At 38.5% G+C, this 24,157-nt stretch overlaps 1 protein-coding gene and 1 long non-coding RNA gene across 6 annotated transcripts in view; one reads left to right on the forward strand and one right to left on the reverse strand.

Annotated features, from left to right (window-relative positions):
• Positions 1-10,424: 10,424 nt before the first annotated feature.
• CABIN1 (calcineurin binding protein 1) overlaps positions 10,425-24,157 on the reverse strand; it is a 109,224-nt gene continuing 95,491 nt past the window's right edge. For 4 of the 5 annotated variants that reach the window (XM_068653916.1, XM_068653914.1, XM_068653915.1 and 1 more), the window contains exons 37-39: positions 14,622-14,786; positions 12,439-12,665; positions 10,425-11,805 (exon numbers count right to left, since the gene is read on the reverse strand). In XM_068653916.1, the coding sequence (XP_068510017.1) occupies positions 11,662-11,805; positions 12,439-12,665; positions 14,622-14,786 (536 nt within the window). In that variant the 3' untranslated portion in view covers positions 10,425-11,661. The remainder of the gene's footprint in view (positions 11,806-12,438; positions 12,666-14,621; positions 14,787-24,157) is intronic. The other variant, XM_068653917.1, reaches the window with a different exon arrangement.
• Positions 16,768-21,887, forward strand: LOC137841238 (uncharacterized). The gene is made up of 3 exons (XR_011088498.1): positions 16,768-16,945; positions 19,801-19,897; positions 21,596-21,887. It is a non-coding gene; the product is annotated as an uncharacterized lncRNA (long non-coding RNA).

Here is a 24,157-nt window from a genome sequence, read left to right on the forward strand (position 1 = left end):
AGCCCTCAAGGGAGAAAAGAGCCTTCAGTTTACACAAATCACGTCCACTTAATATACGTAACTCATGCCCAGTATTCATGTCTCACTAAGGCATTTTCCATGTCTTGACAAACTCCTGCTATGGGCAGTTCTTCCTTGCTTCCATCACAACTTTCTATCCCTTGTTACCCACGAGCAGTCCAGAAGCAGAACATCAAATATGCCACTAAGTCTTGTCCTCTGGGGAGCACAACCCAGGGCTGTTCTTATGACAACCAGCTGAGACTGACAATACCTCCCTCTCCTGTTTCATTCCTAATGTTCACGGAAGTGCCAGATCCCATTTTGCCAACTGTAGTCCTTTTTTCCAGAACTGATTTTACTCTGGCAGAGGGAGGGATTGTGTCACATCAGTGCTGGAAAGGGCTGTGTTTCTCTTTGCCTGGTAAACGGGGGCGATATGAGATGGACTTCCCATGTTCCAATACCTGGGTTATGGGCTCTGACTAGCAGACACGCAGCAAACCTGGTAATTCATTGATTGAAGGTGACTGCAGAGAATTAAAACTCACATAATAAATAGTATTTCAGAAGAGAACTTGCTAGATTAAAGGTTCTGGTTTAGCACTTTCTGACTGAATTTTTTTTCTTACCTGAAGACAAATGAGAATAGACTTGCAGAAATATGGGTTTTTATTGCTAGTAAGGAGCTGTTTATAAAAACATTCTCTGTGCAACATCTAAATTTAGTTATTTATTTCTTGCGTTAGGTGAGGTGGTTACAGTGAGCCTACAGCAGGATTATCACACTTAAAATTTATCTGACTAGCTTGGTCTCACGATTTGTTTGCCACCCTCAAAGCTAAACTGAAACTTGCATCTTGCCAACGTTTTACCCAGCAACATACCAAAGGTATTTAAGCCTCAATCCATTTCTGTTCACAGAGATGAAAGTTGTACTAACGGATGAAGCTACTGCAGAAGACAATTATTCTCTAGCAAACTCTCCCCAGGCTGAAGAACCCTAGGTTTCCTGAAGGCAGCTCTGCTCCACCTTTTTTTGTGTCTATTTCAGAAATGGAATTAGTCCCTTAAGAGAGCTGTCAGTTACATATATTTGCCAATAAGAGGTCAGCTTAAATAAATCTCAGAATACTTGTGTTTGCACAGACAGATCCATTCCATGTCTAGCCAATGTAAATTCTTCAGCAAATAAACTAAAGTTAGCAGAAACTAGGTAAAATAAGCAAAATAACTCTTTTTGCAATTTTTTTTTTAAACTTTATCCTCCACCACACAAGATATTAAATCTACATTGACATTTAGGCATTAAGAAGTATTCCCAAAACAGGATCAAAACACTAATGTCCTCGGATTTGGAAATGCGTTACCTTGATGTCTGTACAGCCACAGGAGGGCATTCAGCAACTCCATTGACATCATCTCTCCAATTCAGTCATAGGGACTAGAGAATTCTATTTTATTTCTATTTTATTTTTTATTTTTAACATGTCTTTCATCTAAAAGAGAATAAGGCAGGATATAATGGATGGTTAGTAACGCTGTTAAATAGTTAAACGAGACGCAGGAAATTTCAATTGGGGAGCAGAGAACATAACAAAATCTAAGTCTTGATTTAGAAAAAGACTTGATTGTTGCACTGAAGTATCCCAAAATCTCAGCAATCAGAGCTGAGGGCCCTCCAAAACAAAGTGCACATTCTACTTAGAGAAGCGGACACTCATTATTCTTCTCCAGAATTCTACTCATGGAATTCTGTTATCTACTATGACAAAGCACAGGTGGGTTTTCTGTATTCCTCTTGTTTAAGTCAATTGTGGGAACAGCTCCTAGGCAAATTTATATTAACTCTTTTTTTTTTTTTTTTTTTTTTTTTAAAAAAAAAAGCAGCACCACATAGTTTTAACTGTATTTTATTAGAAAATAAAATTGTAAATTATTTAAGACATAAAAATTTCCTAGCCTCACATTCAGTGGATTTTTTTTTTTGACAAATAGTTTCAATTTTATAGAATTGGAAAATGGATGATAAAAGGGTTTATTGAAAAATTTGCCAGCTAGTGGAAAAACTCTGATACACGATTCATTTTTTTTTGACCCTCGAAATTAAGCCAATGAATCAATGGTGTTGTTAATGAAATAGGTGTGGAAAGTGAGTATCAACAGAGCCCAGCTACAGAACATACCAAGAATGAGCCAGCTTCTAGTCTGTCATATTCAGTAAATATCACCAGCTCGGCTGCTGCTGCTTGGAAAGTCACCAGGATTTCCTTGCAGGAACAGTATCAACCACTGAGAATGGGGGAGACAGCTGTCAAAGAAAATGATATTCCCAATAAACACTGCCTCAGGGATCACACAAAGACAGGTATTGCTAAATGGAGCTTTATTTTACGATTTCCTTTTCTGGAACTTATGTAGATGACGTCCACTTTATCTCCAAAGTTAATCTATATGCTGTAGCCATGAAAATTTCAGGGAGAATTAATTGAGGCATTTTAAGTTTCTTAGTACTTCTTTCAATCAATGAAGAACAATTTAAAATTATAGCTTGTTCCTGTTTACTGTTTGTCTGAGGAACCTCAGAGTACATCACCATTTTTATTTACACACTTTACCACACCCAGGCCTATTCTTTGTAGTCGCCCACAAATTTTATACTTGAATTTCTGATTAGCAAATAAATTTCCATTTTTGTTTGGTCTTTTGATGTTTCAGTGGTTAACTGTAGTATTTGAAAGCTCAAAAGTTTAAAGAAGTATTTATTCTAAAGCATCTTTTTTCAATGGGAATTTTAGTTGCAGAAATACTTCTGTTGAGCTTTAGAGCTTACAATATAAGTCTATGACCAAATAGAAGCTGATGATGCTATTGTCATTGAAAGCAACAGTAATCATATACTTCAGTATTTTGTTGAATCAGACACATATTGCTGGAGAAATGTTGTCCTCCTCCTCTCTTTCTTTTCCCCAGCAGACTCTTTGGAATTGGAAACATTTCCATATTTTCATATTCTTTATACCTACTTTTCTGTTTGTCTTTGGGGTTCCAGGTAACATGACAGTTACTTCTCTGTGCTTTGTATCCACATTATTACTGATGTATGCATACACTAAAACTGGGCATTTTAATATTGTATTACCGAGTTCCATTGAAATTGCAGGTTCTTTTTATTACACGTGTAAATGCAGGATGTTATAGGAGTGCATATTAGCACATATTTACTCTCCCATTTCAGTTCAATTATCATTGTCTGAAAGTGAACTCATTAATTTAGACAGTAACATTTCCAGAGCAGTCATCTGAATTATGTGCAGTTGTTAAAGGGCCTTGTGTCTGCTTCTTAACAGCTGCCAATACACATGTCCATGGAGCTCAGCCTCAGGAACCGCTCTGTGTCCTGCAGAGGGAGAGCTCCAGTGCTCAGACGAAGCTAAGCACCTGTTATCCCAGCTGAATAGGGACATATTTGTAGCCATGGGGGAGGCAGTGAAAGACATCGAGGGATTAAAAGGACTTTGAGATTGTAGTCTTTCAAGCAACCCTGTACTGCTTCTCTGGTTTTTGCTTGCATTGAGAAAACCCACTATATTAACTTCCAAAGAAAAGTACAGGCCTGGTAAAACTTGACATTGCTCTGTTTATTTAGAAGATTGACTTCAGAGACAACGAAAAGCATCCTGGTGCATCCAACAGAATGCCCGTAAACACACTTGGCTTATTTGGCTTCTATAGAAAGTGAGTCTCTTTCTTCTCAGTTAAATGAACACAGTCCAACAGCACTACTTAAATGCCTATGGATAGTTCTAATTTAAAACATTACCAATGCAATTAAATGGCTTCTTTATGCTAGCAAAGCAAAGGCAATCACACCCACATTCTCAAAGAGAAACTCTTGAACTTATTTTTTGCAGCAATACTTTAACATGTGCACTCCCGAGCTGTTATTATGCTCACAGAAGCCAAACTGAAAAATCATCTTGTAGCACAGCTACTTGCTGTGAGACAAATGTGTCAGACGCTTTGTTATGGTCCCAGGAAAGCCCATTTACTTATTAAGTATAGGAAGTGTTTCCAGCAGTGCTGTCTATTGGGAAAGTCATAGCAGCACTGTTATTTGTTTGAACTTGCGTTGACTACTTGAGGGCATAGCATTGCAAATAGATGTTGTGAGCTCAGTAACTTCCACTGTGAATTTCTAAACCTTAATATTTTTTTCTAACCCACTTTAACTTAATGGAAATCTAATGTACAGTCTAGACAATCCTAAGAGACATATTTCCATATTCAAACTACTGCTTTTTGACATTTATATAGCATAGTGTTTTTACATGTTGGTTCAATTAACAAGTTAACTGTCTTTGAGAATTCATCTAGTGCCATATCTAAAAGGAAAAGAGAAAATGATCACTGCAATCTTATTGAAGGAGTTACATTTGACATATATGCACACATTTAAAATAGAAACTGTGACACATTTGGGTGTGCAACTCAAGGAAATTGTATCTCCAGTGTGACTTACATTAGAAGTGTTCTGTGATTCTCTTGTAAAGTATGAAGCTTTTCTGCTCACGTATCATACTTGAACAGTATGTGTTCAGTGCCATATTAGATAATGCTCCATGCAATGCCTATTTGCAAATAAAGTTCATTTGCCAATTGTTTCTTGTGAACAGCCCTCCATATGTGGCAAACACCTTTGAGAAGTAAAAAGAAAAAAAGGTGAATACATAGACAGGTTCCTAAGCTAACTGGAGCTATAAATTAGAAGAATACCAATTAAGCATTCCCACACGAAGCACTGTCTAAAATACTGATACTTGGCCTTTCAATGGTAGCCAGGGTAGTATCACTAACTAAAATAAAATTAATCCCAATCTGATTCTCATCTGCTTTTTCCATATATGAACTTTGTTTATATTCCACTTATACCAGAATTCACTGTTGTTTGAAAAGTCTTTGAAAAGGAAAGGAGAGAAATAATAGGCTGAGAAACACTGAAAGGGGGATATATCACTGTCTGATCTCATAGCAAAAACTCCTTTTTAACACATATGTTGACTTAGTTTAGACAGGCAGTTTCCTTTAATATGACAATGTACTTAGACATTGTGAAGTGTTCTTCCCACTGGGATTATATAATTGAACACTCTTGTACTAAGCTATATACACAATCATTTAATTGCATAGATAAATCCTAAATGCAGGCAGAAGTGTGATTTTACTTTTTCCCTTGGTAGAAGAGACTTTGGTTTTCTGATTTTGCTATCAGTTCACAGCCTCTGCTACATCTCACTACCCTATTTCATGTGCATTTCTGCAAGATAAGTACAGTACTTGATCTTAGCTCCTGGTGACTTTAGGTAACAGAAATTATACCAGATTTTTCTTTAGGCTTGAAAGCTACGTATTTCTTTCCTCATCTGCACATACATTTTCATCCCCAATCAAAATTTGCCTTAATGAAACTAACTCAAAGCAGTTTACAGATCCATTTATCACTTACCCCTGGACTCAGGTTACACTGACACAAACCCCATGCCACTGCAATGAACCAGATGGAATTAATCAGGATTTGCAACGATGAAGCTGAAAACACTATCTGAGCCCTTTGACACAAGACTGTCAAAAAATATTTTTTCCCTCCCCCGTTATAATATGCTGCGTATCAAGACAATGAAAAACACCCAGTAGGCTTCTTACAGGAGGGAAGGGAAAAGGAAAAAAAAAGCTAAAAAAAGCTATATGAAAAGGAAGCATAGAGTATATCTGGTTTTATGCTAGTGCTGTCAGATTAATAATGGAGCACCTTTGTGCGTCTGTTGCTGCTGTATTATTGTTTTGTTTGTTTTGCTAGTGGGAGTTAGTAAACTGACTATGAGAATTCTCTCCTCATTCCCTTTGATTCAGACTATAAATGACTATAGAAGTATGAAAAAGACATACGTTACAGTAAGACTGCAGAAGCCTCTTAGAAGTGAGATTAAAAGCAGCAGTATAGTTCAGTCTTTCAGAAATTTAAAGATAGAGCCTGGTCATCCAGTTTATTTATTTTTTTTCCTGTCCTAGGGCACCCTCTAGCGCTATTACAGCAGCTAGTGTAACTTCCAAACAGCATGGGATGAATGAACTCTGAGCAGGGCTATATACTCTCACAATCTTGAGACAGCCCTCCAGCCAGGTTTGCCATTTACCTTGTTCTTATTCCTACATAACATTTTATTATGGATAAATCCATCCATAGGATAGAAAATATTTTGGAGCTAACATACAGCACAGCCCCTTGATGAGGTCCTACTTTCTGTGCTGTGAGGTTGCATCTGAACCTCTGCAGGCAATGAACTCTAATACATGGCAAACAGTTCATGTGCTTGATATATAGAAGGCTTGTGGGCAGTACAGAAAAAAAATCAAGCAAGCATGAGTGTTCCGTGTGTGTATGTATATATAAAATATATACACTTATATATACTCTAAGACTCTGACTCTTTTTATGGGTCAGCTGTGGCCAAATCTAATCGAGAGCAGCAAGATCCCCACATTGCCATAACAAAGCTGCAGAGATGTTGGTGACAACATGCTGCTCTAAGACTGGTACAGAGGTTCTGGAGCTGGCTAGCAAACATTTGCTGATAAGGTGACCCCATATATGCATTAAATAATCAGCAGCAGGTATAAAAATGTCTATCCAAGGAGGGATGTGTCTTTAAATCTCTATTGAGATTTGCCTGGAGTCTCTACGTATTAACATTGAAGAGCCATTCAAGTGAAGATGAATAAAAGTCATCCTCCAGAAGCCAACAAACCCCAGGTGCTGGCCTGTTACCCTTCACAGTGCTGTTGTACCATAACCTGCAACGACAGCTGAGAGTCACACAGGGCAGATCTCACAAAGGCTTAACTTGGACTCGCACAGCCTGTGGTACAGTACCCCAAGGTTACTCGCAAAACACTAACACACAGATTGATGTTTGGACTTGATGATCTTAAGGGTCTTTCACAACCTAAATAACTCTGATTTTAGCATTAGCGGCTTCCTAGTCATCAGCTAGAAGAGAGGGGAAGGAAGGAAAGGTGTCAATTAGCACTCAACATCTACACTAACATATTCACCATTTTCTTTAGAGGCAAGAGCAAAGCTCCTTCATTCATTTTATGTAACTAAGAAATCATAGTAATTATGCCTGTTGCCTTTTCTTCTGAGAACTCCAACATATTTACTCTGCCACCTTTTTCCTTAAAGTATACGAGCTATGTGCTGTGTGTAGAACTGCATGCAAGCTACATCCACCACAGGTTTTTCCACCTTCCCCAGAAATGTTACTGCCACTACCCAAACTAGAACATCGAATTTAACAAGTGTGATCCTACCCTGGATGATAAGACTTTGTCTATTCTCACCTGGCCCCTCTGCTGCCAGTCAGTGCATTTTGTCTCCTAATCAGCTTCAGCTGCCATGCCTTCCTCATCTTTTCCTGGTCCCTTTCTCCCTGACCATATGGTGTTTGTTTGGGCTGCAAAAGACATTAATTTCATTATTTATGAGAAAGTCTCGTTCTAATAGAGAGTGAGGAGAGAGTGAGAAGAGAATGAGAAGGGAGAGAGAACAGAGAGAAAGAACAAGTACTGAACCCTAGTGTTTGATAAAATTAAGGAAGGTATTTGCTGTCTTCCTTGATTTGGTACTGTTTCATTCCATAACCAAAATATTAGCTTTTGAAGAACAGCATTTCTGAGGCAGTGGGGAGAAGTCACTAACAACAGCTGTTGTTTCAACAAAATTAAGTCTTCACAACACACTAACCACTACATCAGACACAGAAATTCTCGATAGTGTCAATCATATAGATTATACAATCTTTATGCCAGACAATGAAACTTAGATGAAAATTAAATACAGACAAATCCAGTACTACATACTGGAATGATGGTGATCAGTGAAAGATACTTTACAATGTGTAAAACCAATGCCAAATAACAGAAGAGCTATACACAAGTTATTCTCAACATTTGAGTAAAAGTAATTTTTTTTCATTTGCCTGGATGTCTCAACTGTTTGGGTTTTCAGTAGCCAAAAATACTTGCTTTTTAATAAAATCTGGTTTTCTAGCTCCAAGTATTCTGGATAAAAATGACATTTGAGTTGGACAATGTACTTTATTTGGCAAATTGTTTTCTGTTTTTAAAGCTCTTCCTACGTCAGAGCAGTAAGGATGGTACAAAATACCATCTTTCAATACATTTCTGTCTGCACATGATAAAGACAGCTTCTTAATCCACAAGCTGACTAAACAAAGACCTTACCTTTAAGTTTACTTTAGGCACCAGACATTCCTCTCCCTATAGCCTCATAGGGAAAAACAACAACAACGTATATACAGGAGCAGTACACTTCAGCAGCAGCCATTTATTCGTCTGGCACAACGTTACAGACACATCTGGGAACAGAGATTTCAGAACCAATGGTTATCCGGTATATCCTGAAGACAGATGCCGTGTTTACATTTGATATTCAACTCTGAAAGGAGAGAGTTGGTAAGTTTGATCTTGCCTATACTTGGATGTCAAGCTAGTGCAACTAGAATTAGGCTAAAATCAAATAAATTATTCAAAGTAAACTCATCACTAAGTGCAGTTTTACCATAAGGCATATTTTTATTTCTCCTTGAAAAATCCCACAAAACTACCCTGGTAGGCTTTAGAAGCCTCTGTATTAAGTGAATGCTTCTGTTTGTACAAGATTTGAAGTTCTTGCTCCAAAATACCTTTAGGCAGGATGCTTCAGACAAACATATTCTTGGCATCTTCTCTCCAGAATATGGTTCCTTGGACTGAAGGACTATATAAACTGTACTTACAGAGAGAGGATTTCACACATACAGAATGGCTCCATTAGCCTAAGTCAGCAGCAATGCCCACTATGGAAGATGGCTCACAGTCAAACAGTGCACTGTTCAGCCATTAGCAGAAGAATGGGATTTGAAGGAGATTAATCTCACATTAATCTACATTAATCTCAGTAACTTCTCAAGATTTACAAAAAGCCCTTGAGCTACCCAACAACATAACGGGAATGTAAAATTATAGATTAAAAAAAATAAAGGAAAGAAACAAGGGGAAAAGATATAACAGTTTTGAATATAGGACTAAAAAAAGTTACATGGTTCTGTAGTTTGAAGAGTAAAACAAGCTTAGTGTAGATCAGCAATGTTCAGCTCTCTTTGCTGATGGGAACAGTTGTGTTTACTGTTCTTACTTTCCTTCACCAGCAAAAAAGGACTAGAAATCAAAGAAAGTTCAAGATCAGGTATTTTAACAAGATCTGGAAGTTGGAAAGAAAGCCCAACGACAAAGAATTCTTAAGAAGAATAAAGAAAAACATTTTCAATGGCCAAATTCAATTAAGACAATCAAATGCTCAGTCATCATACCTCAAACTCAAGCTAGAAGTCAAACTATGAACTTAAATGTGGTCATAAAGTTAACCATACATTGAAAATATAAATCAGCCAAAAAGCTTATGAAATCTATTCAATTTGAGTGAAGGACCACTACTGAGAACTAGCTACTCTGAGCTGTCTTCCATTTCTCATTAAATATATATATATATATATTTTTTTTTACCACGCTATTTTTTTTGCAAAAAACAAAGCTTTCTAAAACTTTTTTTGGCTTTGATTTTTTTTTCCTAAAGCCAGTCAATGACTAGAAAGTATACTATACATTGTATTTATAAGAACTTATACCAAGTTAAAGAGCAAACAAACACTGAAAACATATTATTACTATTGAAAAGATCCACATACTTTTACTAATCAGTTACCCTGATCTTTTTTACATCAGTTGCATCCAGCTCACCTATCACTTGTAGAAAGTTAACAAGTTACACAAACAACTGCTAATATGCCCAAGGTGGACATCCTCACTTACTTACAAATTACATTTTGTTCAAAATAAACAACCCAGAGTAAGAGAATAAACTTGCAATGCTAAATTCGATGCTGCTTCTTTTTATTCAGGGTCCATTTATTATTCTTACACTGAATGAACGACCACTGTACCAGCAGATTAACTGCTACTTTGTTCAGCCAAATATTCTTTCTGTGTGGTCATATTTACTACACGTTGTCTTCTCCTTTATGTTGTTCATCAGTATTTAAAGACACTCAGGTGAAAAAACTCAGATCACGTACCAGTGGGGGAAATGAAACCACTGCGTGCCATCTTGGTAACACTGACTAACCCGGCTCTGGGGGGTTAGTTAGACCAAATCCATCCTAAGAGATCTGACATTCTTCAGAAAAAGAGGCTTCCCCCAACTCCCTTCCTGCACTACCTCCTCATCCAAGAAATAAAAGGAAGGGAAGAGTACTACTTCTTCCAGGACCATGGCATCTTGTCCTCTCAGACAAACAGAGGCAACAATAGGTACATTTCAGCTTTATTAGAAAAAAACAACAACAACAAAAGTTTATACAAAGCTCTGCATTTTACAGAAAATCACCTTCCCCAAACACAAAGAAATCCAACATGGCAAGCTGTATGCATTTTTTCATATACATACATATATATGTACATACACATATATATGTGTGAACGCACGCGTGTATATATACTGTGACTTTTTTTTGCATGGTTTGCATTCATTATTTTACAAAGTTAACATTCAGTAGAAAAAAAGGTCTTTGTTACCATTATTTTCTCATATAAATAACTGTGAGCAGTCCCTCTGCAGATAGATAAAAAACACCTTTTCGTGTCATTCTGTAAAAAACAGACATTACTGAAATGGCATTGAAATCTCATTTTGTTTTTCAATACCACCATAAAAATATCATCTAGCCCCCAATTCAAAATGCTTGTCCAAGGCATTAGAAGAGAAAGGACTGTAAGACAATTCTGGAAAGATCAGTTCGTTAAGCCAACATTCAGGTAGGTAATTTTTGCTGGACCTCATACATTGGTGTGAAATGAGCACAAACAGGAGGCCAACCTCTCTGTCTGCCTAGTAAAGCTGGTTCTTTGCCTACTGCCACTGAGTCAAATTCCAACAAAGCACACAGCTGCGCCAAGTAGCTGACACTCTCCGCCCACCCTTCTCACCATGCAGCAAAGCCGCAGACTTTCTTGATGCAATCAAAACCTCTACCAGCTCAGCAAACTTTTCCTAATCCGTTCACCTTAATAGGAGCTGGACTAACATGGCATAACTAGACAGAGATTAGGTTGCTGAATTATTGGGAGAAAAACTTAACCAATGGCAAAAATACAAAGACAATTAAAAAGAAGAAAACACTACAGAAAAGAGCTGTCAGAGTGAATCCCAAGGCTCTGGTTTGAAGAAGCAGAAACAGTAGAGAGATGCAAGGTGCAGCTCAAAACATCCTTTTGTTTACTGAAGTTAAAGGTGACGTCGTGGTCCAAATGAATTAACTGCCTGGTAAACAATCATTTTTTCCATCAAGCACCATGATGGAGAGAATGGCAAAGATTTTGAAGGCAATACAAGTGGTAGTGGTGATAACAAAGGTAATGAAAGTGAAGAACACAATGATGCAGATTAAATGGTGAGTAATGCCAACGAAGATGTTTGGACTGCCAGAGATGCAGGCAACAAGAAGAATGGTTATATGGTTGGTGTTGATGATGGCCAGAATTCATTCATATGTCCATGTAGTCATCATCTTCATCAGTATCACTTTCCAGTGAGGACTCCTGGCTTGAGGTCTCTAAGATTTCCAAAGCTGGCTGACAAAGGCTCTCCTTCTTTACATTCGCTGCAGACTGAGCAGACAAAATAGCAGACTGATCCCAAAAAGAGAGAGAGAGAATATATTGCTAAATAGTCAGGATAAACCCATGATCACAGGGATAAAAGCCAACTGGTTGCTATTTCTTCACATTCAAAAGCCCTCTTACTTTTATAAAAGATATGGCATCCTAATGTGAAACACCATAACATTAACCAGTAGGCTTCCCCACAGTTAATATTCTAGTAGCTTCCACTAATATAAGAATAGCAATTGCTGCACTAACTCTCCCATTTCTGTGATTTCTTCTAATTCCCTCAGAAAAAGGACAAGGACTAGAATAGCTGTGATGTCACCCATGGCCAATATTTCACCAGTTCTTAAAAACTGGCTCCTGCTGACAGCAGCTCATATCTTAGAAAAGAACAGAATAGTTCATTTGGAAGGGACCTACAAGGATCATCAAGTCCAATTGCCTGACCACTTCAGGACTGACGAAAAGTTAAAGCATATCAAGGGCATTATTCAAATGCCTCTTGAACACTGACAGGCATGGGTCTTCTGCTATTTATGCTACCTCTGGTTATGAACTGGAGACAGGAACTGTCGTTCCTTATGCACAAGTATTTGACTGAGGGGACAATTAAGATGAAAACAATCTAAATAATTATTTTTTCCCTTTTATTACCTTTAATTTTTGCTTGGTCTCTTCTGAAATGCTGCCCTTTGGAGAAAGGAGGGTGGGAGTGGGTGGAGTGACAGTGATCTCAGGTGGAAATTTGGTGACAGATGAAGGTATGAAAAGCTTTGGCATGTTGGGCAGAACACGAGTTTTTACTCGGGTGCCATCTGTCTTGTTCTGCTGACTTCCCAAAGTCTGTGAACTGGAGCTGAGTTCAGGCTTGGAACTGGAGGCTAAACAGAAAATAATAAGAAAAAACATGTTAGGAAGTTATCAAGGATTTCACATGTCAAAGAAGAGGGAACAGATAATTGTTAGACATATGGCTGGCTCAAAAGGCCTTTCTTCAAGCTTTAATTAGGGTTCAGAAACAGAAGAAGAAAGTGCCTTAAGTTTCTAGAATGGCAACTAGGAATAATTAAAAAAAGTATTTCTAGACGGTAGAAACTCAGCCTGTCTGCACCGATCATGACAGTGGCAGCATTGCACTGGCCCATCGACATCTAGTTAGAAGGCTACCACAAACATCTTCCTACTTGTTTCAGAAGAAATCATCTAATGTTTGCATTCTTTAACTGTATTTCCATTCCATAATGCAGCAAAAGGATACTTCATTTTACTTGTGAGTCTTTTTTAAACTTCCTCCACTACAGCGTTGTCCCTTTAGTAACTGAAGCATCAGCTCCTACTTCCTGTCAATTCATACTGTCCAGATCTACCATCCACTTGCTACATTTTCAAACAGGAGTTTTGTAATTTCCACTAAACTGTCCTCACAAGTTAAGAAAAATACATAGTAATGCCTGTCAACACTTCCTCATTGCTCCCTTCAAATCCTGCCATAAAAAAAAAAAAAAGAAAAAAAACAACAACAAACAACCTCTTTTGGTGTAATGTCCAAAAAAGCAACAAGATCCTTGTTGCTTTTTTGGACATTGTATGAGCATGTATGCTCATGCTATTGTCTGCCATATGGGCTAGCACCATCACATCATTTCCACATACTCCCCAAGTATACTTTTAGCCTGTGCAATGCAAACTTGCTCAGACGTGGCTCATCTTGTGAATTAAAGAGGGATCTGGCCCTCCCTTATGCTCCATCACAATAAAAAACAATATATATGCAACAATAGTCAGTAGAAGACAATGCTTTCACATTCAAAACTGAGAACAGAGATTTCTTGATATCTTACTAATAACAATGCTTCACATGAAGTTAAATTAAAAAAAAAAAAAGTTGTACAAGCAAAAACACCAGTGTCTCAGATGCATAATAATGACAGATGTCTTTATACACATTTTTGTTCATATTTATTCTTAGTCAAATCCATCTCTTGCAGGTTTCTGGAACCAACAGGGCTACTTTAACACAGCAAAACAAAATGCCAGCTACCTGATGCTATCCTGAAAAACAAACAACAGCAGACTGACTACTAAGGGATGTAAAATTGAATTGTATGTTCTCAGCAGTATACAAGAATGTAAGAACTGCCACAACAGATGAGGCTTTCCATCATGGTCAGTGACCCATCTCTGTTTGCACGCAGTCAGTTCAGAGTCAAGTACCAGAAATGTTGCAGTAATCAGACATGGGATAATGTGACTCATAAATAAGGAAAATAAAGATACCTTCAACATGAATATCTACATTATGCCTGCCTGAAAAAACAAGTTTTACATCTTTCCAGTTACAATACCTTTTCTTGGGAAGAGGGCAGAGAAGGGATAGACAGCATTAACTGCTATAATGCTGGATTTTATGTTAACTTCACTCAGTCTGAATATTGTAAAAAATTGTTTCCTTCTACTAAATATTCCAGTAGTGTAATCCAAAGTGTAGTCATATTGACCTGTGCAAGATTACAATTAAAAGAAAAATTCTACTTCCAAAGAAACACAGACTATATAGCACGATAGCCTAGTACTAGGATGTTTTTTATTTGGCTTTGCTGCCATAGTATTTTGTATGTGAGTCACGCACCAAAAAGAATAACCATTAAGGGACTACAAGGCACTTCTCCAGGAAGCTGTGACATTGCCAAGAATGCCTCTAAACTGTGGAATACTCTACTGGAAGGCAAGCCGCAGAGAAGCTGGAAAATACGTATTGCAACTATCCTGTAAATCAATCCCTACAGATTGATACTCAGATAACCACTTATTTCCACTGAAGCACAGAAAGCTCCTACCTTGGGTACAAACATGTCCCGAATTTGTGCTTGTCACTGATTCCACTTGCCAGCAAACAGGCTCTGGTGATGGTGCAACAGTAGCCATTTTCATCTGCTGACAAAGCCGTGACTCCTGTTGCTGAAATCCAAGCCCCTCCAAAGGCACTTCAAGCTCTTCTTCCTCTTTATTAATGAAACATAATTCACAGATTAACAGACATCCTGCTCTTTCCTAAGCTTCAGTCCTTCTGCTGTCTACCCAACTGGTAGAAGCTTTCTTTAAAAAATAAATATTTTTTCTATTTCTAAATCATAACATAACTGTGTAAAATGAAATACTGGCAAGGCAAGATGGCAACCACAACTTTTTCATACCTGGGGCCATCAATTCAAACTCGTAAAAAAAATTGCTCTTTAAAAAAAGTGAAGAAAAACATGTGGTGTGTGGCATTTTGTTATGTCTGCATACCTACAAGAAACAAATACATGCAACTGACCATTAACCTTTGGAGATATGAGGGGTGAATCACCTGTCATATATGCAAAGCAAAATCCATCACCCTTAATGATGAGCCAGCTTTGATCGATGAGTCCCTGTCTGATCTGCAACCACAGGTACAAGCTACATTGAACTGCAACTTACTGGGAAGTAAGATTAATTACTGTGAACATCCAGCAACAGGGATTTTTTTTTTAATGTAATCAATACGAAGCTATGCTAAATGCCCAGTTTTCAGTGATATGCCTACTGCACCTTTATAAATGCATTGGTCTAGTATTCCCACCTTCTATTATTCCAGAATTTGGGATGCTTAAAACCCAGAATCCTGCCATGTGTGAGCACAATTTTTAATTACAAACCAGCAGTATCTGTTTTTAAATTAATGCAGTGTTAAACCAGTTCTCTTGCACACTGTACTGCATACTGTACTTAACAGGAGTAATTTTCACTGAACTACTGAGAACTATTAATGACAGCCCTTTCTGGGAAGGGCAGACTGAAACAGCAGCTGGCATTTCAATGCTACAGGCACACAAACAAGGTCTTATTTTCTGATGAAGTTGAACATATCCTTCAAATACAAAGGGCTGTTGAGGAAAATTTGAATTATCTTCTGCTTACACAGGGTAAGGTGTGCACAGGCAGCTATTGCAGACAAGCAGATGCAATGTATATTCACAGCTTCACTTGCTCTAAAATTCTTCCTATGTCCTTGCTCTAAATCAATTTAGAATTTTGACAGCATAGTGTCTTAAGAAGGAATATATTTTTCAACTTTTCCTCATTGAAAAAGTACTCTTCCCCCCCCCCCCCCCCCCCCCACTATACGTTGATAACACTTCTCCATCTTCGTCATTGTTGATAAGAACTTGAAATTTACCATGGTAATATTTTCCTGTCCAACAGCTCCCCTTGCAGAAAATGCTTGAGAAAATGCCTCAGCTTAACAGCCTGGTAAAATCCACGTTGATGCAGTTTGAAAGACACAACTTTTTAAATGAATTAGATTCCTAGGGTCCTTAAATAATTTTGTATAGAAAAAGCTTGCCAAAGCAGGCTATGAGTTCCTTCATCTGCTAATTTTCATTGGTAAAATAAAATAACTCATTATCTAAACGGGCAGCTGATAGCCAACACAAGCCTCAGGATAAATGAGTCTGCTTGCAGAGAATTCTCCAAGTTACCAAAAAAGAAAAGGTCGCACACTACAGCACAAATCACAGGCAGCTTCTGTTCTGTGATGTTCCACTCACTATCAAGCACAAAATGGGAAGGTCTAATACAGAAGAATAGCTCTCTTTCTCAGCACTTTCTTTCACATTTTTGTATGGATACTTCAAAAATTAGCACTGGAAGTAGGGAAAAAAAAAAAGTTGCATCTGTCCAAATCAGCTTAAAAACAACACAGAAGGAAGTGGTTATACAACAGGAATCTGAACTAGGAAAATCACAATTCACTGTTTCCCTGTTTGAGAAACAGAAGATAGCTGAAAGATTGTTTTGTGTTTTTGCCTGCTCGTTCTATCAGATACACGTATGATTTAACCGCATGCTGACAAGTACGAGGGACCATACGAAGAAGGATCAGCCCTAATGTGGCCTGAAGCCAATGCACACACATCCCATTACACTGCGAGCATCTGACAATAAGCTGTAGTCTAAACCCAGAAGACTCCTATGCCGAAATGTCTACAAGACACTTGATCAAAGATAGCAAGAAACATTACATCGACATTTGAAGAAAAGCAAGATGAAAATTATGATTTCCGATTACCCTGCAAGGCAACAGCTCCCTTTAGCTTACTCCAGAGTGCCAGACCCTGAGTCTTAAACATCCAGGGTAAGTACTAACAGAACCTTATTTATCCACTTATTAACCAAGGATACAAAACACTAATTAATTTAACAGATACAATACTACATAAACTGGAAACCCTATAGCTTTAACTGTGCTGCTAGCTGAGAACAGTTTTGCATGTACTTAACTGCTAAATTACATTGGGGACTTAATAGTTCACCATTCAGAACAAAAGCTCAGATTTGCGTTATTGCTTAATGACTAAACCCTACCTCTTTTGTTGGTTATAATCTTTGTTTAATTATAAGATATATCATTGCATAAGCTGATTTGCTGTGCTTTGCTTTAACTAAATTATGCCCCACTGACAAAGCTCTTTTGAGCAGCATATTTCTAGCCAGATGCTACAAGACAGATGTAAGTCTGCATTCTTTTATGAGGAATCAGCTTACTTGCATGCATTTCCATCTTCCACACCACGTCTGTGTTTCTTACTTTTGAAGATGCAGATTTGTAGCGTAGTAAAATTAATTTTAATAGAATTGTGTGTCAGCCCTTTTTCAAAGAAGTAACTGTAAACGCAAGGGCAGGAGCTTGGCACAGCAAGTGTGTATTTCTATTACTACACTTCTGGAAACAACACTTGTTAATATTCAATCAGGCTGCTTCTTTCACTACGTGACATCAAGAACCCCCATCTATTAATCAATCCTTTGCTGTCAGGTATTAAATACACAGTGACTGAATTTTATTCCCTGATTGGGTCATAGACTTTATTCTTTTATGACTGAGCAATATTTTTTTTTTGGTGATAGTCACCTGAGTGATATTATTTCTAAGTTTAAAATTATGTTAATTAGCAAAATATTTTTATTTCTTTATAAAGAACTGGTTATTTCAGGTGTATATATCAAAATATGTATTATCAATACTTTAATATCTGTGCACTATACTAAAGTATTGATAATACATAAAAAGAGCAAAAAGACAGAAGGATAATCATGAAGAAATACACAGTTGAATTGCTATTATTCGTCTAAAACACATTTCTGAAGAGAGTATCTTGATATTAGTCTTGTGGACGATGCTGTTATAGCCCTGAACATAATGTCCTAGTTTTTCTAATAAAAACTTTCCCCAGGGAGGTAAAGACTCCACTAACTCATGAGCCACAATATTCTGCACAAGTGCAAGAGCACAAGAATACAACTAACAGCAGATCCTGAAGGCGCTCGGAAGCGCAGATTTAATCTCAGTTAACAAATTGTTTGGTAATATGCAGTACTTGTACGGTTCTTGCAGGCTTTCAAACATTAGCTGCACAAACCCAGTTTAAAATAAAATCAGTTTGTGAAGACGTAATATGCAACAGTCACTTGTCTCCAGGCTGAAGGTGGGACAGATACTGTGCTCTGGAGATCTATTTAGCACTCTCACCTCATAATATAGCACAAAAAAAAATAAGCATATAGAAAAAGCACAGATTTGCAATGCATCTTATTAATATTGGTACCGAAAAGTTCCTCTCCGATCGAGCTGAATTCTAAGTATCCTTCTCAGCCTTCCCTCTCCCAGCCACTGGCTAAATATATATAAAATAGCAGACAGAGAGAAAGAGGGACATCATACCTTTCAACATCTCCCTGCTTTAGTGAGGAAGAAACAAGCTGAAAACAATTCAATGCAACAACCTACTCCAGCTTTCCTCTCCAACCTCTTTCCACTTGTTGCCAGGGAAACCAGTGTTTGCAGATGCCTATAGCGGGCGCCGGGGTTCATGACTTCATCACAGCTAATATTCTCCCTCACCGTCTCCCTTTATACAAGGAAAACACTATATACACATAGCCGCACACCAGAAACAGATTACACAACTCCTGCACCCATTTTTACACCAGTAAGACAGTTATTTGCTATTCTGACGCGGCCACGTCAAAAAATATTCCCTCGGCAATTTGCAGACGCGGAGAAAGTTTCAAAGCAGTAGCAGTGTAACAACGAGCAGCTGCTCCAGTCCCTGTGCACTGCACCGTGTGCTCATCACCCAGTTTCTTTGTGCTGCCAGGTGGAAGGAGACATCAGCATTAGTGATTTAAGATATTTTAGCTGGAATTTCAAAAAATCCTTTAGTCATGCACTAAACCTATTATGTTACACGGAGAGTGAAAGACAAGCCCAGAAAATGTGACTGGCACCTGGAAAAAATGTTTTCCACTTGCTGAGGGAGGTGGTTTGAAGTATTAAAGCACAGATATGCTAAAGGCTACAAGTAACGTACAGTGCAAGCACAAAACATCGTTTCATTAGAGGAAAAAGGAAGAAACTGAGCTTTGAACTCCAGGACAGAACGCTAACGTGATTTCAAAAGTGTATGCTTGGAGAAATGAACAGATAACAGCTTCAAGTGCTTCACTGAAGCAGTTGCACCACTTGCCTTCATCCCTCTGCAGAGCACCTTCCCCAGCAGTTCTGTGTCAGACAAAAAGCCTGAAAATACATTACTGTGATTTGGCAAATCTGCACCACCGAGCCTCCCAAACACTTCAAAAGAGTAAGGGCTACATCCTGTGTGCCTGCGGACACTAGGAAATACCTATGGTATTTGTTCCAGCAACAACTGGCTTACTTTGTATTTTACTGGCCACGCAGAGTACATACAAGTTTTCACAGCATCGTTACTTATTTACCATACAAGGTAGATGCTATGCTTTATTTTTTTCCCCGATGTTGATGGAAATGGGTCTGATCCATTGCTCCCTGACACAATGGAGTAAATATCTTGCTGCATTTCCAAAGAATAGTGGCTAATGTGTAAACAATTAATTTCTGTATTCCATCTGCCTCACCCTCTGGCGTGCTGGGAATTAATACAGCTTTTTTTTTCCCCCCCCATACAGCAGCTGCAAAGGCCATGGAAATCCTGAATTTGAAGGAGCTCAGAGTTTCCTCATACACTGTGTTATAAGTCAACGGAAAGACTGGGCTGGAACACAGGTTGGTTCAGCTGAACACAGGCTGGTTAAGGATGCTGACCCACAGAAATAACAGTGGCATCCAGCCCCAAACTGCATGCTGTGTTTGCCATGAGGTACACCACAGCAGGCAGAGAGACCAAGTGTATTTAGTTCATCAGGGGATGCAGGAGGCGTCCTTGGTACCCTTTCCTTACACATTTTCTTTCTCTACATTCATTCCCAGTATCCTAGCATGGAATTTATTTATTTATTAAAAAAAAACTCATAGCTGTAGAAGCACAGATTTGCCTTGAAATGCCAAATTCAGGAAATTACATTCAAAGCTGACACACAAAGCCATGTGTTAAAAATTAAGCATCAGTAATTTTGGAGGCGAAAAGCTGCAGAACACAAGTTCTGTGGCCCCATGAAATGAAAGAAAGTCAAGCAGTCTGCTGAACAGAAGTTCACGCTGTAGTAACGTGGCATACTGCTATATTTATCACTAGAGTCCCGACAGAGTCTGCTGTGCAATTACGTGAGACATACCCCAAACTCTTTCCTAATGCTGAGGTCAGCTGTCACAGAACAACATTCATGCTAGGAAAGCTTAAAACAGGTGGCTGCTTGGAAAGTGCTTCCTGGAAATAGTCCCTGGCCCATCCTAATTCCCAAACTCCCAGGTCCCTGAGGGAGCCACACTGGGGCACAGCCAGCAGAGCTCACTGGTACTTGGTTTAAAAAAAAAAAAAAAAAAAAGCCCTGAAGCACAATACTTTCTCTCTTTTTAAACAAACAAAAACCCCAGCCAAACAAAAACAAAAATAAAAAAATAAAAATAATAAAAAAAACAACCCATGCCCTCCCATAAGAAATTTACAGGCCAAGATCAAAAAAAAAGCCCAACAGTTTTGTATGGAATTATACAAACTTTCAAATGGCATTATAAAAATTCATCTAAATAGTAATTGTTTCTTTTCTATTCAATTTAGCAAGAGCAAACCATTTGAAGAACATCATCATAATATGGTAATAACCATGGATAGCAAATCTCTCGTTTGCAGTCTACTCCCTGTGAATTTTATATACTAGTTACCTAATGAAAGCCGTAAGACCCTTCCTTCCCCATCAGTATTTCATCCTTCTTTGACCTGACAGCCAATTAAGCCCAAAACAAATTAGCACAAGCAGCTAAGGGTTTCGTTGTATTCTTTAGAGAGATTTTTCCAAGAACTCTGGAAACGATGCAATACCTGTGCAGTAGGCTTACAACAAGATCTCTCTTCAGTCTGCATTTGTGCAGCAGTGTATAAAATGTTCTGCTGGCAGCAAGCTGAGGCCAGTGAAACAAACATACTGAAACAATACAGCATTGTCATCGTGCTCTTCTACAAATCTTTGTGGTCTCCAGAAGATGCATTGTTACTGCAAGATATCCATAGGGCAGTGCTTCCCTGGGATTTTCAGGGGGATCTAGAGAGCCTCTTTGGCCCCTCGGCCTGCCCAGCCCACGCTATGCCCCTGGCTCTTCCCACCACCTCACAGGGCAGGGTTTGGAAGCTGCTGTTCCTATCCTATTTATTCTTACTGATTGAGCTTGGGCACATATAAACAACAGCTTTAAATTTCAAAGGATTTTCTGCACAGTGTTGGATTGAATAAATAAAACTTGGGAAAAAGGTAAAAATTAGAAATAGGTATTAACAGTACTGAAAAACTTCTCTGTTTGTTGCAATAGAAACTAAATCAGCGTGCTGCCAAAGGGAAGAGGAAAAGACACAGCTGACTGGTACTGCCTGAGCATTAGGCAAAAGGGAATTAAGAAGTCATTCACAAACAGGAAACCCCCTGCTGGCAGTCAGCAGTGAAGTTGTTTTCAGAGTGCACCCATTGTGAAAAATAAAAAGCTTCATGAAAAGGAAGGATCAGACAGGTGGAAGTGAGAATACCAATGCCAACACAGGAGGCAGACGCAGAGAGAGATTAGAGAGAGCAAACGGGGAGTTAGTCAAAGGCTGCCTGCTTGATTTCTATCGGCAACTTCGCAGTCACTAACAGGTGGAAAGGAGCTTCCACCCCAGGGTGCTACAGAAGGAGTGGGGTTACAGGTATTTGAACAGAGCTTTTAAAGCCTTGGAGGAATTCAGGCTTGGGGACTGAGGGAAAAAGCCGTCAAAAACCAGGATAAGTCATATCGTCTGTACAGGAAAGAACCCTCATACCAGGTAACTGCTGGAGGAATAACGCAATACGAAGACTCACATGAGGCCACAGGTCCGTGGCCAGGCTCAACTTCTGCGTTTCACGTTTTTTTGAGCCATCTGTTGAGATCAACTCTGAACTCTACAGCACAATTATGAATTAAGCAGAGAAACCAAGAGATGAGATTGATCATGGTTAGGAGGGCTGAGCTGCTACTTCGGGTCCTTTAAAAAGGAAACTGAACGTTCAACCTGAATTCCACAGTTAAAATAAGGTTAAATAAAGTTAAAACAATTTAGCCTTATTACTCACTCTCACCATGCTCCTGTTTACCTTTCCATACAACCTTTTTCACTGGCATTTATTTCTTCTGCTTCTCAAAGTCAAAGTTCTACAGCTTGAAGCACACTTACACCTCTACCTGCCCTGTTGTGCCTACATAACACACATCTGAAATCATAGCAGGATTATCTATTTATGGCTTATAGGCTGCAATTCCCCTGCACACTAGAGAAAGACCTGATTGACTTCCTCATCTCTGAATTTCTAAGCTTGGACAGCTGTATCACGACCTTGTTTTGTACTGAAATGCTTAGGGCTTGAATGGATGTAAATTTCATGGAGAGGGGGGGAGAATTTTCATTCTTCCACCTTTAAGTTATATTCCAATGAACTGAATAGCTGGTTTTAAGCAAAACACAACATTAAATAATTCCAACTATACAAGCCTTGGTACGAAAAGTCAGATGTCAGATGTGAATGTTTTCCTGTCCATTCATTATAAGAATCGTTATTTGGGCAAGGACACTGAAGCTAAAGAAAATGTCAAGATTTTGCAGCAATTTAGAACAGTATAAAAACAGAGCAGTGGGACACATTGCAGAGGGTTTATCTTAATTGTCCTATTTTAGTTTCCCCACAGAAAATTATAGGCTGAGCCAAAAAGGCTAATAGGTCCACAGACATTCATGCCTACATGTAGGAAGCTCTCATATTGAAACTACCACTACTTTGCTGCTGGATTTCATCACGTTGTATTCTATACTAGTCACATTAGACAAAATCTCTTGAAAACATCCACATAAGAAATCAGTGGCAACTTCGCTTTTAAACCCATTCTTTTTTTCTGAGTGAAACCACAGAAAACAATAGCAGCTAATCCTCTGTGACACTGAATACTCTCATATGAACAAATAGATACAGGAGGAGGTTACAAAACATGACAAGAGATGAGAAAGATGAAAACAGATTACTCTGAAAATGGGGGAACTGATTTCACTATTTATTTATTTTTACAACAGAGCTAATGAGAGGCAGATGAAAAAAAAAGTCGTAAACCAGATTATAAATAATACTTTTTAAAGGAGGTGGGTGAAAAGATAGGAGAATCAAAAAGAAAGGAAAAGGAAAGGAAAGGACACAGCAGTAATTGGTGTCTCTCTCAGCTAGAAAAATGACCTGTCAGGTACGTCTGAGAGCCAGAAAGCCAGATACAACACACACACACACACTCTGCACTGGAACAAGAGCTTTGCAGAGAGAGCCTCTTGATCTTCAGACACACGGATCCAGGGTTATAATTTTGGCAGCTAGCCCTTCCATCTCCCTCGACCAAGATGAGGTATAGAAGCATAAAAGACCAACGAACAATATGAAACTTCACCACCCTAACAAAGCTTAGGAAGTCAAAAGATTAAAATAAACGTTCTAATCACTGCAAGGCAGCCCAGGAAATTGCTGAGAGGAAAGCATGTCAGAAATGCTCATGAGTTTGTTTGAAAACTGAAAGAATCTGGGACCTCTTATCTGCATTGTCATTCCTACCAGTCTCCTTAGTAAATGCACAGCAACTGCATAAACTAGAGGATTTTTCCCCTGTTGTCTAGGCACAAACCTGAATTACTCCCTGTTGAATAAGCCTGCAAAGATATCTTATGCCACTGTGCAACTCCATTCTTCAGCTTCATAAGGAGAATAACAAATGTGGTTTATGCATTGTCTCAGCCATTCCCTTCCTTATCATTCCCCTTCCCCTCCTCTCCCTCCCAAGACACTCTCTCCGTACTTTTGTGAAAAAGGAAAATGAGATGATTATAAC

This window comes from Anas acuta, chromosome 17, assembly GCF_963932015.1.
Source record: "Anas acuta chromosome 17, bAnaAcu1.1, whole genome shotgun sequence".
Classification (NCBI taxonomy): Eukaryota; Metazoa; Chordata; class Aves; order Anseriformes; family Anatidae; genus Anas; species Anas acuta.